The sequence below is a fragment of the Galendromus occidentalis genome, unplaced genomic scaffold (assembly GCF_000255335.2).
Source record: "Galendromus occidentalis unplaced genomic scaffold, Mocc_1.1 scf7180000076500, whole genome shotgun sequence".
NCBI classification, from domain to species: Eukaryota; Metazoa; Arthropoda; class Arachnida; order Mesostigmata; family Phytoseiidae; genus Galendromus; species Galendromus occidentalis.
Window position 1 is genome coordinate 257,557 of NW_003804489.1, and position 15,976 is coordinate 273,532.

General features: G+C 51.7%; 2 protein-coding genes across 2 annotated transcripts; one reads left to right on the forward strand and one right to left on the reverse strand.

Annotated features, from left to right (window-relative positions):
* Positions 1-53: 53 nt before the first annotated feature.
* LOC100900100 (uncharacterized) lies at positions 54-2,017 on the reverse strand. The gene is made up of 4 exons (XM_003739354.2): positions 1,240-2,017; positions 739-915; positions 424-660; positions 54-322 (listed from the first exon to the last, which is right to left on the reverse strand). Exons 1-4 carry the CDS (start codon positions 1,550-1,552, stop codon positions 54-56), a joined length of 996 nt encoding a protein of 331 aa, XP_003739402.2. The 5' UTR covers positions 1,553-2,017.
* On the forward strand, positions 1,676-14,857 carry LOC100900244 (retinol dehydrogenase 12-like). Its single transcript, XM_003739355.2, has 7 exons — positions 1,676-1,757; positions 12,228-12,287; positions 13,139-13,284; positions 13,484-13,682; positions 14,207-14,344; positions 14,487-14,630; positions 14,730-14,857. The coding sequence occupies exons 1-7, from the start codon at positions 1,676-1,678 to the stop codon at positions 14,855-14,857; spliced, it is 897 nt and encodes a 298-aa protein (XP_003739403.2).
* Positions 14,858-15,976: the final 1,119 nt, after the last annotated feature.

Genomic DNA, 15,976 nt, shown 5'->3' on the forward strand with positions numbered 1-15,976 from the left:
AAAAATACGAGTCCCAGCCGTAGAGCCTGTTTACGTAGAGCTGCTCAAGATTGTCAGTTCCTGTGGTGGAGGAGGGTGTTGTCGTCAGTCATGAGGCAACCAAGAACGGCAACGATTCTCCAAGAATGCAGATTCTTTCTTTCTCCGTCGACATTACCTGCGTAAGGGATGTTCGCAATCGTCAACGAGATCAGCATGAAATATATTTGAGCTCGTGCATGACCCGGCCGAGCCTGCTCCAAGCAGTCGAGTCCTTTACGGAGAGTACTGAAGTCCGCGGAATTCGCTAGAGCTGTGCAGACGCTCTCGTTCGAATAGACACCTGGATTTTGAGTCGGGAAGATCAGTTTTCTGTGACCTCCATTGATTTGTTCCATGTCTCGCTCAGTTCCTTTCATCGGCCATCGAACAGAGCTATCTCACCCAGATCTCGGAAAACGAAAACAATGAGTATTAGAGAAAACAGCAAGCTTCCGATTAGAAGAACGGCGAGGCTGAATGGCCCGTGATGCTTGTACAGAGGCGTTCCAATGGCGACAGCGATGAGATTCGACAGCAGCAACAGATACCTGAGCAAGAAGTACCTGTACTTGCGATCTTCCGCTGATGTCGTCAGAGCTATACGAGTTTGGACAGCGGTCATCACAACCAACTGTCCGCCTGGAATGAAATTAGTAGTATACACTACGCTGACTGCATACCTGTAGGAACGAAAGTGGCTTCAGAACAGGACCTCACCTCCTATCGCTTGTGGAATTTGGAATATAACGTTGAACACGAGCGGCAGGCTCATGTGCACGAATGAGTATAGTTGCAATGCACAAGTTATTACAGTGCAAACAATCGCGCAAATGACCGGAACTTTCATTCCGGAACGCGTCATGAAATTGCTCGCGATGATGGTGCTCATGGCCGCTGGAATGATTGGGAATATTGGAACCTTTTCTCCAAAGAGCTTCTGGGAAGAAGGATCACACGGTTCTGGAGTCGAGCCAGGGGCCATGAACGGAGCTTCGATGAAACCGGACATCCCGATTCTAGTTGCACTGCTCAGACCTATTCCATAGGCTCAGGTACATGATATATCATGGTCCGTGAATTGGAATTTCTTCCATGTCACCGTGGAGAACAGTCAAGTCTTAATGTCAACTTTCCGAAGGAGTCCGAAGAGGTCTTGTACAATCAAAATGTCCGGTCATGACGAAGCGCTAGCCATAAGACATTTTCTTAGCAACCTACCTGGTAATGAGGCTACAATGTTGGAAGCCAGACCATAATACTTCGTGACCCGATGTACTTCATTTAGGAAGGCCGAGTTGTTCGTCAAAGACTCACAGATGGAGGCGTTGTACTTCAGCTCGAAATAGCAGCTCTTAGTCATCATTACATCGTTTAGTGGTATCCACAGGAGGCCGACATACAGAACGTATGTCGCGAGCACAAGGTCGAGAACGTATTTTTGCGTGAGCGGAAGATATTGGCCATGATGCACCATGGGTCTCGTCTCTGAACTCGAACTAGATTCAGAGCTCATGATGCTCTCTGACTCCATGACGGAGTTTTCCCGGGCAAGCGGATGGTGACGACGAGACTCAGGACGCCGAGCGTCGTCTCCCTGCGGCCCGGTGACACATACTCGCGATGATTAGGATTACCACGGAATCATGACATTATCATGGCTCTCAGGGGTCCTGCGCTTGCTGGTATCGCACGTCGGCAGGACAGTCCCGAAAAATTCGATAAGAACGATCCAACTGGCAAGAGAAAATCACATTGAGACCGCCGAGGCGGGATGCACCTGTCACTTCAGCATGTGTCGGCTGGTGTAGAATCTGATTCTGTGCAGTCACACCAACGCTGCTGAGATCTCTTCTTCGAACGTCTTTCGGTTCGAAATATTCCGCTACACTGATTCCTCATCGACATCCCTAAGTAAGCAGAATGCTGAGAAACATCATTTGAGGCTCTGCTGACTGACTTAAGCCGCATAATCGAGCAGCACGTTGAAAACACGTTTTTGTTTCGTTCAGCTCCTGGTCTCCTTTTCCCTCGCCCAAAACTCGTGACCAGCGCATGCGCAGTTCAGTCAAAACCCGATAGGCGCCTGAGGAGACAGAGGCGTCCCTTGAGAATCGTCCCACCATCGTATAATGATCAGAAGTCAGATTCTCCAACAAGTTTCCCTGCCCATTCCTTTCCTCTTCCCTTCAAATTCCAGTTTTCAGGAAAACGAGCGTCCAGCCTGTCAGAGGAATCATGGAGTTGATCGCACGGAGAATCCCGCCGTACTCCTTTAAAAGACTGAGGGATAACTCAATGCGCGCGAAGCCTATGGCAGCGTCGTTCAGGTTGACAGTCGAGCCAACCAGGCCAGGTTAGATGCATAATGTAATCTCGCCCGCTTATCCAGCGCTCCGCACGAAGCCCCCCGAGCTCATTGTATTTGGAGCTTTTTTTCCGAGCCCTCCCAATGTGCTACATGGGTAGAGGAAATGGATCCCGCCGAGATTCCTTGAGGACATGGCGCACGAGTGTTTCGGGTACTGTACAGCACGACCAAATCAAAATTCCCTCTTCAGCACGCGATCTCCGCAGGTTTGAGGAGATTGAAAGCGATCATCCGCGATTCCTATTCCCATCGTCATCCTGGGCAAGACCGGGAACCGTGATCTAAGGATCAGAGGCGGACCAGCTTTTTCCCTTGCGGGGGGCCAAGTCAGATTTTCAGCGTCTCAAGAGCTGGAAATGATGACGCGCCTCCCCACGGCCTCTGTTATAGTATTGGGGCCATATAAAAACAAGACGGGCCCGCTCGGCACATTTCTTCGCCTCTTCTTCTGCCTCGACCCCGAGAGGGAATTTCTCTTTTTCAACGAATATCGCTTCAACTCATGTAGAAGGGTTCCCTCGATGAGGAGTTCCTCGATTCTCGAAGATCTAGTATGATTTCTAGACCGTGGCTTGGCCGGACTTTTAGGCGGGCAATGTGTGTCGACATTGTCTCCCCGAAGCGATTGAGTCTCGATCTCATTCTTGGATAGATCCCGGGTCACGTCCTGTATACCTTCCTATTATAGCCTTCCAGTCATGATCGGGTGCGCCTCAGTTATATATCGCCCTACGTCGGATTTGACCGTGAGACGCTAAGAAATTCCCGTGGGACGATTTACCCGTCCTCTAGACCTTCTCTTCCGGATTGCTGCCCTGATTTCCTTCCCTCCGGATACCTTGAACCTCGAATGGAAGGTGAATGCGCTCGTGCTGTCAGTCACAGGGCGGGCGTCCGTGACATCTGTGTATGTGCGCAAGAGTCTCGCCTCCCTCCGCATCTCGAATTGCCGAGCAACGAGCACGACGTCTGAAAAAAGCAGAAAACAGTTTTTCCGGCTGTGTAACTCGACCACGCTTGTTGCGAGCTGAGTTCGCTCTCTCCGAAAGGGGCAACTGAACCCTCTATTTGTCCCACAAGCCACCCAGGCAACGATTTATGCTCTCTGCATTTTCGTACTAGGCCCCAGCAGAAATTGCTCTCACCATCCTTCTGTGATCTGACCCTGGGGCGCTGCTGGGCTTCGTCACCGCTTACCGAGCACAATGCGCAGACTCTTCGCGAGAGGTCTCAAAGTTTTTGGGTAAGCCGGCCACTCAAGCAACGAGTCGGGTCACCTCGAGAGCGTACGGGCGGAAAGTTCCCGCGAGAGTCCGCTCTCGTGTCTAGTTCAGGAACCGGACGTAGCTCTCATCCAATAGCTATACTTCCCCGGTAGATGCAAGAGTTTCCTGAGAAGAGCCCTGACCGACCAACCGATGAAAATTCTGAATCCCAAACACCCGTTCCCCACATTGAAATCCACGGAGAAACCCACGGCAACTATGAAGGATACCTGGCGAATGGAATCACAAGGACTGAGGTCGGCGAAGGATCTTCAAAGGGAGAAAGGGGAGACGGGGAGGACCAATAGAATCCGGGCAGGAGGATTCTTTCGAACACTAAGGGTCGACTACATGCTGCGCGGGGAGAGATATATCTGCGACGGGGGACCGAAGAATGGAAGTTGTGATACAGCGCGATTCAGGCATGCTGCCATGGGCATCGTTCCTCCCGTCCCAAGGAGAGATGGGCTCTGTCTTTTTCCCTACGTGTCGGAAGCTCTGGGCGCTGCATCGCTCGGTCATCTCGCAGAGATACATATATATTATTCGATGCAGCGTCTGTCGGTCTTCTCGCGTCGAGCCTCCGATAAGTATTGGCCTAATTTACTCCGGTATGTGGCTTACGATTCGATTTGGGGAAAAATCATCACTGCTCCCATCCGTGCAGGAATTTCATTTTTCCATCTCCCCATCTCTGCGTGCTCGCGGCCGGCTCGACTGAATTCGCTGACAACATGACCCCGGTCCCGCTGTCGGCGACGGCGGTGGAGGCGAGGATTCGATAGCAGCGGAAATGAATTAGAAACTCATCCCAGAGCCTTGAAGATGCAACTCTTAATACGGAATCCGACTTCGGATTTCCGGGAGAATTATTTCCGAAATTCCTTCGTGCGGAAATCACTGAAACTTTCCGGCTGTTGCAGACGCTGCTAGCTATTAGACCCCAAGAAAGCATGCCATCTCGACTACGTTGCGGCTCGAGAGAATTTTCATACGGATTTCCTCGACGGGGAAAACAATCGCTACGACTGAAGAAGCATCGATCGCTTTCCTCGATCGTTTCTGAGGCCTCCCGACTCCCGACGACGACGATTCGTTGGACATCCGCCCCCGGAGATTTGTAAGTCGACACATGACGAGTAAACTCGGACATCACAGCGAAAGTCCGGCAGAATCAATTCGTGACCCGCGGCGGCATGAGGGACATGCTGCACTCCGCTTGCGAATAGAGAGAGGGGAGGAACGTTCGAGAACAGGCAATAACGATTTCGATCGGTCGGAGCACTGTTCTCGATCGTCTGATGACGGGTGGGGTCGTGCTCTACTAATAAGGCCGCGGCCGCCAACGCAGATAACAGCCCGGATAAGGGGGATGCCGCAGGCTTTAAACGTCACCAACGCTTCTCCATCGAGCTTGGTTTTCTCTTTCTACTTGTCTGACCGTGCTTCCGCGTCTCGTTCCCTGCGCAAGCCATATCCCCGCTTCGATAGTGAGTCCTTCTAAACACGAGTTTTTTGTTCCGCCCTGGGCCAACGGAGTCCCTATGGGACTAAGTCGCTTCAAAAGCGAAATACATTGTTTTTATACGAGGACAACTTTTTGAGAATCATCTGATACCCCGTGGACTTCTCGGGCTTGAAAAATCGCACCATCAAGAAGCATCCTGGAATGACGGAAAAGGATAGTTTCTGGTTACCGCAACTCCGTCTGTGTCTCCTCGGTTCCGGCCGGAGCCGAAAAACCGCGCCAGCTGAGCGCAATTCAAAACCCGGCGTATATCTAGCTGCGACAGCGTGCGCGCGACACGACCCTTCAGGCTGTCGCGAGAACGCCAGCTGAGCGTGCAAGCGGTCAGAGCGTTACGCTGGCGAGCTGGTTGAATTAGTGGTCGCTGGATCTTCCACTAATGAGAGACTCTCCGCAGTAGTAGATGCTTTACGAGAGTGAACTTCTTCTTTTCGCCAGCAGGCCATCGACGAAGTTGCAAGCCGAGTTCGTCGTTGCCGACCAAGTTGGCGGCCCCAGCTCAGCCGCGCTAACAACGTTCGCTCGAAGACGGAACACTCTTGAAGTGCTCTAGCAACCACAAAGGACGATTCGCTCGAGCTCTCCGATGTTGGAGAAAACTCCGGGAGAGCGACAGATAGATTATGTGTTCCTTTATTTTTGGTTCCCGCTGACCCCAATCGCTGTGGCGTCAATGGACTCGAATCGCAGCTCCCGCCGTGCTGCGCCTCCGAGCTCGTGTTTCTCCCGGTGCGGTATGCAGATTTCAATAAACGGAATTTTGTAGATTGGGACGTACCTTCGTATCCGAGAGGCTCAGTCAGTTGGACAATTCTCGAACGGTCGAGAAGCCGAGAGTTGTCCCTCGGGAATCGAAAATCACAAAACGTACCCCCCGAAACTCCTGGTGATGACGCGAGGAGATACATTCAGAACCGAAGAAAGGGATTTTCTTCCCACTACGGAACCCCCAGCCGATATAATGGTCGTGTATTGGGGACTACCTCTGCGACTTGAATTCTTCACCGATGCAGTCCGGAGATGTCTCGATCGTACGGCTCTGCTCCGTGATTTTTTCCGACTTCGCGACTCTGCGAAGAGGACGGAGCTTCAGTCGTGTGTAGCTCTCGTTTGACTTGCATCGCCACCGGCTTTGTCATCACACTCGTAACACTGTGTTGTATCTTCACGCCTCCGGGACTGAACCTCTGAACTTTCGAACAACGTCGTGCCGCCTTCCCCTCATTAACGCTTGGCGAATCTCGATCCACAGCCCGCTTCACTGGCTCGAGGGGCATCTCTCCGGCCAATTTAGCATTGATTGCACGAGCCGCGGGCGCCGCGGCCGATTCGAGGAGCCTTTGACCCCGATCCCACTTTGGATCTCTCTATCTGTCCTTCACTCGTGGTTGTCGACCCTATCAGGGGCTCGGCCGTAGTCATCTCTGTCGAGCTCGCCGTCGTTGTCGGCAACGTTGAGCGGCGGTGTCTCTCTCTCTCTCTCGCCCCACTCGGGCTCGAAGGCTCTCAAGGAAAGCGGATGCATCTTTTTAATTGGACTCTCCTCCCGCGGGCTGTTCAACATAAATACGAAAGCTCAAAAGCTCTGCCCTAGGACCATTGCGTCCCGAATCCAGCACGCGCGAAACTATATCTTCGTTGTTCCTCCGTCTCCGGCTGTTTTCTCGGTTCCTCGAAGCTTTTTGCGGCAAGAGTCGAATCGATACTGCCGATCTGCTCTTTCGAATACACCGTTCGCATTCAAGACGCGCTCCCCGACGTTGTTCCGAGACTTCAGGGCGTCTTTGTTTACTCTCCGTTTCATCCTTACAGAGTGATTCTGTCGGTCGGTAGGTCGCTGCTCTGTCTTCCCGGGGCATCGCGTTTGTCTTTGTTTGTTTATTTGCTTATTTCCCATTGTGTTTATATCGTTTCTTGTTCGCCCGTTTTGCTGCTGCTCCTCGTTGCTTTCCGCAACTCACGCGAGAGCGCAGCTCCCCGCTTGAGAAAGAGCTTTTCGTTTCAGAAATGATACATGAAGGTCCGCCCAGAGCTGAGGATAAAAAAAAACGCACAATGCGCTATGAGGATTCGCCAAGAGCGAGACGAGGATCTGGGCATGGGAGAGACCGGAAGTTGAACTCCAAAGCGTGGTGTAGCGGGCGATGCTGCGGCGGAACAATGGACTCGGCATTACCGTCCAAGGGTGACTCCAGAGAACGTACTGGGAGAGGGGGAAAAATCATCGGGAGCACGCCGGGAATCGGAATTCGGAGATGAAGCGTCCTCGTGTCCCTGTCCTCTTCATCGCTGACAGGGCTCTGGACGGGTCGCGGGGCGAACTCGGAGGTCTGCGGTCCTAACATAGAACGAGGTCCTGTACCGGAAGGCTTCAGCATCCAACCGGCGTTCATTCCCGATGGCGGACCACTCCGGTCGGCTCGAGGCGATCGTATTTGTGTTTTCCAGTCAATTTCGATAAGGAGCGCGCTGTAAGAGAACATTTCGATGACGTTTGAGGGCAGCGGGCCGCTGATTACAGCGATCTTCGTTTAATTCGCCCATCCGTTCGCTCGACTACAGCGCCAAGTGTTTCGTGATCTATTTTTAACGTAATTTCCTCAGAAAACCCCGACTCCCCGTTTCAGATCGACTACCTCTTTCGGTCACCGGACAGGGATCTTCTCCCTCATGAGCAGCTGCTGGGAGAGAGGAATGCTCCGGGAAAATTCGGGCGAATGGGAGGAAAGAGATCACGGCGAGGTTCAAAAGTTCGTCGTGACCTTAAAAAACGCTCTTTTTCCACTGCACACTTTCAGAAAGGATGTCCGAATACTTTCGGACTCACCATTCACATAGGTTCATTCAAGACGGGGAGGGGAAAACTGCGGGTCCAGCAAGGATCGGACGGCTCGCCGGTAACTGCGTCATCCGAGTCCATCGAGAGGCTCTAATGCGTTACATGGAAGAGGCCGAGGTGAAAGCAGAGAACGATCAGAACGAAGCGATGCGTTGCTGCGAGAAGTATATTTACTCAAGGACACTTCGCCATTTGCGTCGGCAACAACCGTAGGCGTACATCTCCGTACACTCGCCCGTCTTTTCGCGCGAGACAAGGATTCGAGATGCATCGGGAGCATCGCGACCGAACCCTGTAAATGGGATAGGGGAATCGTGTGTCGATGTCCTCGCTCCGTCTTTTTCTCTTTTGAAGACACTTAGATATAGATTTGGTGGCCGACCAGTCGACTTGCTGCCAGCCGAGGCCCGAAGTGGAGCCGAAGGCCGAACCTCGGCTAGCAGGCGATCGGGGGAGCTCGGAATAGCCTCTGTCCGTGCAGCTACCAGTAGTGGTGCTTCTTCTCTCTTCTTTATTATACTGATGACTGGGCTTTAGACGAGTTTGCTCCGATGCTGCCGGTCGAGCTGTAGCAGGGCAAGGTCGTTAACAATTTTCAAGGGGGCGATGAGGCTTTGAGTGTATAGTGAACAGGAAGGAGCAGGATCAGGGAACAGCGACGACGACGGCAGCGCGGCGGCGGCAGCAGCAACGACAGAAAATTACAAAGAGACCTCTTTACCGAAGCGAACACCATGCTTTTTTCCGCCACTCAACGGAGAATCATGGAATCGTACGCGATTTTCCAGACGCGAGTCGCAGTCCTCGACACAGATTCCGAACTCCCGGACTTCGAATCCCCTGTCAGGCTGACCGGAAGACCCTCTCCTGGAGAGAACGGTTAGAATACGGATAGAAAATCATATCGTGTACATACATCGGTCAGGAACCTGAGCTCTTGGAATTCGAGTTACTCCGGGAAACGATTCCCGCGCTCGCTCCGTGCCGGAGCGTTTCTGGATCTCCAGATCCGTGCGGAGTTCTCCCGCCCGGAGGAATCTGAGGAACCTCCCTTGGCTGTCTCCTTTGGAATCGCCCCCTGGCAGACGGAGGAACGAATCGAAGTGCCGTAGGAGCTCCTTCACCCCGAAACTCTTTCCGGCAGACGCATGATCACAGCCCCGAATCGAGTTCCTTGATGGATGCAACGGTCCCGAGTCAGGGCGCGCGGGTCGGTGCTCGATCTGTTTGATTTGACGAACTCGGAGCAACGAAGTCTCCAAGTTAATCGCACGCATAACGGAACTGAGATTGCGAACGGATGTCGTCGTCGATCGACAGCGATGTTCTTGAAGAATTATGACGAATCATCCGGTCGTCACGCGAGAAACCGCTCCATCTCGGCGCTATCTCAAACTTTGAGGAAATTTGTTTAGATACCGCTGAGGATACCTACTTGAAATCTGCTTTCCGTCGAGTGGAGGGGAGCCTGAACTCCGATAGCGATCCCGACGACTCTATTCGGAGCCCACGGAGCTAGCAAGTGAACATTTACGAGAGTTTCCCTTCGATCTCTCCAAAGCTCCGAGAAATAAGGACCTCAGTCCTCGAAGTCCCTCGTAGACGCGGGGAGGATGGAGCTCGATCGTAGTATCTCGGAGAAATAGACACGGTGTTTTTCTCTGACTGAAGCTCTTCTCAACAGAATATGCATCGGATTATGCGAATCTGCGTCTTTCTTCCAAGTCCAATCATGGCCCTCAAGGCTCCGCCGTGTCATCCCGCACTCGCTGCTGCTCATTCCTCACCAATCACAAGGAAACAGCTGGCGTTTGCAATGTCCCACAATAATCGTGGGTTTTCGATCTGGAGATAAGCCTGCCTGCAGGTAACGATCGCTCGGGCGCCGGTGGCAGAATGCAATATGGCATCAGCGTAATCTTGTCCCTAATCTGAGTGGATTCCGTGCGGAAATGAAGGGAAAACCCACGAATCAGGCGAGCGGCCGATCAAGCAACTTACTCACTCGGAGCCGCGATTGTGAGCTCGGCTCGCCGTAGTCCACCGACCGAGCTTTATTGGTTTCAGTCTCATAGCAAGGCCAACTTCTAGCTATCTATTATGGAGGAGACGATATCTGTTATGACCCACGGTTGGCATTAATCCACAGAGAGCTCGCTATCATCTGTATCGCCATGGGAGCGGTGGGAGTTCCTTCTCGTCCTCTGAACAGGAGCTCCACGGAATTCCCAGTGCCCAGATCCAGATGAATATCGGCGCGATGATGGCGACGGGTGTGGAGATCGACGAGTCGGACCGCCCGATCCGCCCCCCTCTGCACGCCGCTGAGAGAGACTTATGCGTAAGAGAAGTCTCCGATGCCATTGTATAAACTCGCTGGTTAAGCGGCACGCTAGCGCAAAAGACACTGAAACTCATGTCGAATGTCAATCTCCTCGTTATCGAGAGCGGATCGGCAAAGGAACGCCGGCGCCGGTACGGATGCTCTCAGTATACGAAAAAAATCATATTCTCTCCACGCGGTCGCGATCCCTGAGAGAGACAGGTGAGATTCGACAGACCACCAGACGATAGGGAGATCACGGATTGCTCTCCCGGCTCGCATCGCGTCAACGGGCTGTCACATCTGACATTTTCCATCTTTAATATTTTTCTGTTTCAAAAGTCACTGTTTCCTTCTTAGGGAATACGACGCCACATTCCCTGTGTCCCCGGCTGTATTTAAAATTCGTAATTCGTGACAATAAATTCTGGGGCGGGGAATCCTGCGCTGTACGGGTGGTTCGCCCACGATCGATTCACCAAAAAAAACTCAGGACAGGTCACAGAGAGCTTATAGCAACCTAGAGGCCTCTCTCCCTTTCGGAATACGTCAATTCGGGACAACCGAGTCATGCCTGCGCTCATGAAGGGCCCTTTTCAGGTCATCACGAATCTCTCTCCTCCGAAAACTGGAACATTCAAAAGATGCTCGTACTAGCTGCTTCTTCGGCAAAGCCTACGTGCAGCAGATCACACCAGGAGCATCAAGCGTCTGACGGTGGAATCGGCTGCGCACAAGCCAGAAAGAAAGCCATCTGGTCAGACATTCCGCCTGAAAAAACATTGCGTAATAGCGTCATTTGTTCCCGTTGTGCCGCGCTGTTAATCCGAGCCGTCCTCTTGCTTATCCGATGAAGGACTTCTGATGGCCACTATGACTGTTTAGCCGCTACGTCAAGCGATAGCGAAAAACGGGTGCCTTCGTGGTGGCATTTCCATATTAGATCGGGGTACAAAATTCTGTTCGACTGATTTCAGTGAGAATAGTAGAGGAGTCGAACCGTCTGAAAATACGCCATCTATCCGACGGTTGGTTGCATCGAAAACGACTCGGGATGGAGGGGACAAGATTTTGACGGAATCCCTTCGAGAAAAAGCCGATTCGCGAGAAAACCGTCATCGCTCGAATCAGGAGCGACGAATGTGGCCGACTGGCGAGAATAATAAAGTCGTCCCATGGGAAACGTCGCAGATTTTTTTCCCAGGCCGCTGGAAATACTCACGGAGGTATCAAGTTGTCGTCACGGACGTTGTGAGTGGAGTTGACAAGACCAAAAACATTCATGATAATCCGCTGCAACATAATCGCGCTTGATGAGGCAGGAAGTGTAGGAGCCAATGCCTGCAGAAGAAAAGTCATGAGCAAGTGTCTCTATGCAGGCAATGCCTACGGAATGACGGGCCGACAAACGAAGGCATGAATTAAACATCACGACATCACTCAAATCGGTAGGCCGAGCCGTCCGGTCGGACAATGTATCAGTTTTATTAAATAAAAGATCACCCAACGAGTGAGCGAGTCACACGAGCGTGGGTAGATCCATTCCGATCTCTGGCATACCGGTGTCATTTTTTCTAGGCACCTTCCACGGTCTCTTTTCTTTGCAGATTTATGAAATCGTTGCTGCGAATCGGAAACCCAAGCAATGTTCGGCGATCCTACTTTCGAATTTGTCGAGGGAGCTGAGCCATCTACATTCATTTTTCTATTCCCGATAGGAATATCTTCTGTCCGTCTTATTTCGAAAAAAATACTGTGATCCTTCATCCCGGGGAGAAAACTCCTAGAATATTACGTGATCATTCGTGCGAATGTCGAAGACCGGTGTCCTTGCCAGTGGCGCCCTCTGGCACCAGGCGCCTTCGCATGGAGCCGTTTCTGAGCCACGGTCGCGCAGAAGACGATGGCAAACACGACCGTCTTGATAACGGGTGCCAACACCGGTGAGTTATTGTGTGTTCCGCGAACTTTCGGCTCCAGTAGTATTATACATTCTGGCTCGAGTCTGGGCCTCGGAGTGTTTGGTTGACGCGCGAGGTTTCTTTTCGTCTTGACAGTATTCCCTCGATCCACATGGTTACTGACATTTCCTCTCGCTGAATTTCTTCTGACAGCGTGTCCTCCGGGATTTTCCCGGAGGATTCCTCTGTTGAACAGGACATCAGATCAGTCTAGAAGCGATGCAACCGTTCTCCTCTTCGGAATTGGGGCATCATTTGGAACTCCTAGAAACTCGATCGATCCGTTAATCAATCGGTTAAATTTTAATTCAGCGCATAACCACATACGAGCTCATCGTTGCGGAAGCCGCGGCTCTTGCCATTGTTTTCGACGCATCGCTGCTAATATCGACGCTGAACAAGCTCTCAGAGTATCGGACATTTTTAATGAACAGCCACTGAGGAAGTATGCTGAGGTTTTCTATCGGCAGCTCGCACGTCAAGCCACCGCTCCGCTGTCTGTGTATCTATTAAAAGTTTTACGAATCCCTGCTAGCTGAGTTGAGAATTTCGTAACTTCCACTAATTACCTCGTTGCTTGGATATTAGCGAGACCGACTAGCGAATCGTTGAAAACTCGAAAGGCTCGCGAGATTTCTCCGATCGTCTTAAGGCTCCGACAGCAATCGAAACGTCTCACGCTTGTCGGTGCGATACTTTTTTCTGTGAATGGCTGATGAAACGACATACGTATCCCATCTGTTGCTTCTCCGCGAGCCTGCGATGATAAATCGGATTTCAAGGAGATTCTCCAGGCTCAGTCGAAAACGACCCCCAAAACACTTCCCTTACAGGGTTGGGGTTCGAGACTGCTCGTGATCTCGCCCGATCGGGAGCGCGGATCATCCTGGTCTGCCGTTGTCAGCAGAAAGCTCGCCATGCTATCAAGACGATCGCAGAGAGCGTTCCTGGATCGGAGGGAATGCTCCAATTCGAGACTGTAAGAGTTTTCGATCTCTCTTCAACTTTTCTCCGCAGCGTCCATCTCCCAGACAGGGCTTGTGAAAACCTTGTCATGAACATGCGTTCCGGATCCGTGTCCGGCCGATCTGCCCTGCCTCCTCGTATCTCATGGTGAGGTCGAGTAGAGCTGACGGACCCGATGAATTGACATATTTTGCTTTGTTTCTCTCACCCAGGCCGACTTGAGTCTTCTGTCGTCGATAAAAGCGTTGGTTGAGCGTCTCAAGTCCGCGGAGATGAAAATAAATGTACTGATAAACAATGCAGCCATACTACCACCTCCGCAAAGAAGTCTCACCTCGGAGGGTCTCGAAGTGACTTTTGCCACAAACTACCTTGGGCCCTTCTACCTCACGGGTCTTCTCATGGAGTCGGGTACGTCGACGTCTGTGCGCTTCAGCAGACGATCCACCAGAAAAGGACCAGGACTGACACTTTTCCCCCGACATCAGGTTGTCTCGTTTCGGGGAGCTCATGCTCTAAAATCATCAACGTTTCTTCTGACCGACATCGTCGCGGATGGGTGGATCTCGACGGTGAGTTTCCCTCAATTCATTTCTGACTGACATGAGTGTTTCCCATCAGAAGAGAGGTTCACGCAGCACGCAGGTAGCTGATGACTTCTCTCACGGACCGTCAACGGTCTCTTGCACGAGTGCGCTGTCGGGCTCCCCCGACGCAGGACGTGTTGCCGATGCGGCAGGCAGGTCGAATGTTGAAGCTCTCGAGCTTCTGTCTGCCTGAACGATTGAGTGTCGGTGTTATTCTGATCATAATCCGATTTCGAGCCTGCGTACGGGGCCCCGACGATTCTCTCGTCATGATAAATCCGAAAGCATGCGGGGGAAAATCCAGAACGATGGATTGATCCCATTATCGAAACGGCCACCGTCTTCCAGACTTACCCTTGAACCGGAGTCGTTACCCGTCGGTCGACCAATTATACGCCAACACTAAGCTCATGCTGAACATGTGGACTTGTTGGCTAGCTCGCAACGTAGACGAGTTCGAGGTGAAGATTTACGGTGTCGAACCAGGTCAGTTCGGTAGCGGCTCCAATACTCACGATGATAATATCCACGGAGGGAGGTGCAAACGAGACTGAAGGAATGAGATGAGCGTCCGGGCTCCGAGTTCTCCTCCGCAGAATCCAATAAAGTGAAATGCACGCTTCCGCAGGATTCGTCGATTCGAAGTTCACTCGCTCGCACAGTTGGCTCTCGTTCCTGTGGAACTTCCATGTGTCTCTCAACAGTTTAGAGGCCTCGTTCGGCCATTCCAGGATCGTCAATCTGGCGACTGAGCGAGTCAACCACGCAACAGGTTCGCAGTTTGTGGGAGCTAAATGTTGTGGTCTCCTTGTCAGAATGCAATCGCCTGGTCCCTTTCCGGATCCTCAGCCCCACCTTTTTCTCCTCGCAGGCATATACCATCGACATGTCGGTGTTCCGCATCATATGGCTGAGCAGGTTTGGGACTACGGGAGTCAACAAAGGATGATAGACGCCTCCTGGAAAATAATCGAACAAATCACATCCACATGGAGATAGGGCGCACAGATTGCTCGAGACATTACGATTAGCGAGAAGGGATCCTCGCTCCTGTGCCTTCTCCGATTCGGATTATATTCCACAGAGAGAGGATCTTCATTCATTCGTATCTTATTTGGGAATATTCTGCTGAGTATCCGACACGGATATTCTTCTGAACGAATAATCCTAATCATCATCTGATAGAGATTCGTAGCTGAGGAATAAATTCCTTGAACTTTGTCGAGCGGTCGATGCCGCATGCCATCGGCTACCGAATCGTGCAGATTACGCATCACACTCCTGGAGTATAATAAAAACCTGCAATTCCTCGATGGACGCCTATTTAAGTTCCTTGATTTCATTTTGTTATGAATCATCTTCGGAGCCTCCCCAGACTTGGAAGCCCCAGAAGTACTTCATGGAACCCTGCCGGCTGCCCGTTGAGGAAGCACGGCGTCATTTTCCCGTTCAAGGTCCCGCCGAGACGTCCCGGTCTCGCACCGCTCGCGAGCCGATCATGATCGCTTCTCATAGCGCGCAGACAACGAAGGGCCGGGACCGGGTTGCACCCGAAAGTCAAAGGGAAAAAGCTACCAAATACAGCACATATTGAATAACTGGAGTTTATTGAGAAGCTCCCCTCGATGGACGATCTTCTGATTTCGTCACGAAATGGAGAGACCGGGTGGCGTCGCCTCGCGGAAGCTATCGAGAACCGGATCGAAGGTCAGCAGAGTAAACTCGGGATAGTGGAACGTCAAATCGCAGCTTTCGATGACCTTCCCCTCGATCTTGTACTGGTGAGTGTCGCCGATCAATGACGAGCGCGATGATAACGGTACCTACCCTGAACCTGAAGAGAATAATGCGTTCTGAATTCTTCCGGCAGCCTCTCTGCCGTCTTCCCTCTTTAATAGTTCATTCTTCTCCTCAACCTTGACTTGATCGCTCAGGATCACGGTGACATGGTCATGGAGCGATACTTTTATTTCGAGCGAAAGCTTAAAAAATACAAGACATCAGTCCGACGGAATCGCCGACGACTCGTAGCGTTGTACAAAACGGAGCTTGTGGATCACCGATTACCGAAGAGACAATGTACCGAAAATGACCTCTTCAGATAAGACAATAAAGATA

Bases quoted from the DNA above. Each gene is read 5' to 3' on its own strand.
- LOC100900100 (XM_003739354.2), bottom strand. From the start codon at position 1,552: ATGGAGTCAGAGAGCATCATGAGCTCTGAATCTAGTTCGAGTTCAGAG. The intron at 916-1,239 runs GTAGGTTGCTAA...CAATCATTCCAG, and splicing joins CATTGTAGCCTCATTACCAG to CGGCCATGAGCACCATCATC. The intron at 661-738 runs GTGAGGTCCTGT...ATTTCATTCCAG, and splicing joins AATTCCACAAGCGATAGGAG to GCGGACAGTTGGTTGTGATG.
- LOC100900244 (XM_003739355.2), top strand. From the start codon at position 1,676: ATGGCTCTCAGGGGTCCTGCGCTTGCTGGTATCGCACGTCGGCAGGAC. The intron at 12,288-13,138 runs GTGAGTTATTGT...CTTCCCTTACAG, and splicing joins GATAACGGGTGCCAACACCG to GGTTGGGGTTCGAGACTGCT. The intron at 13,683-14,206 runs GTACGTCGACGT...ACCGTCTTCCAG, and splicing joins GGGTCTTCTCATGGAGTCGG to ACTTACCCTTGAACCGGAGT.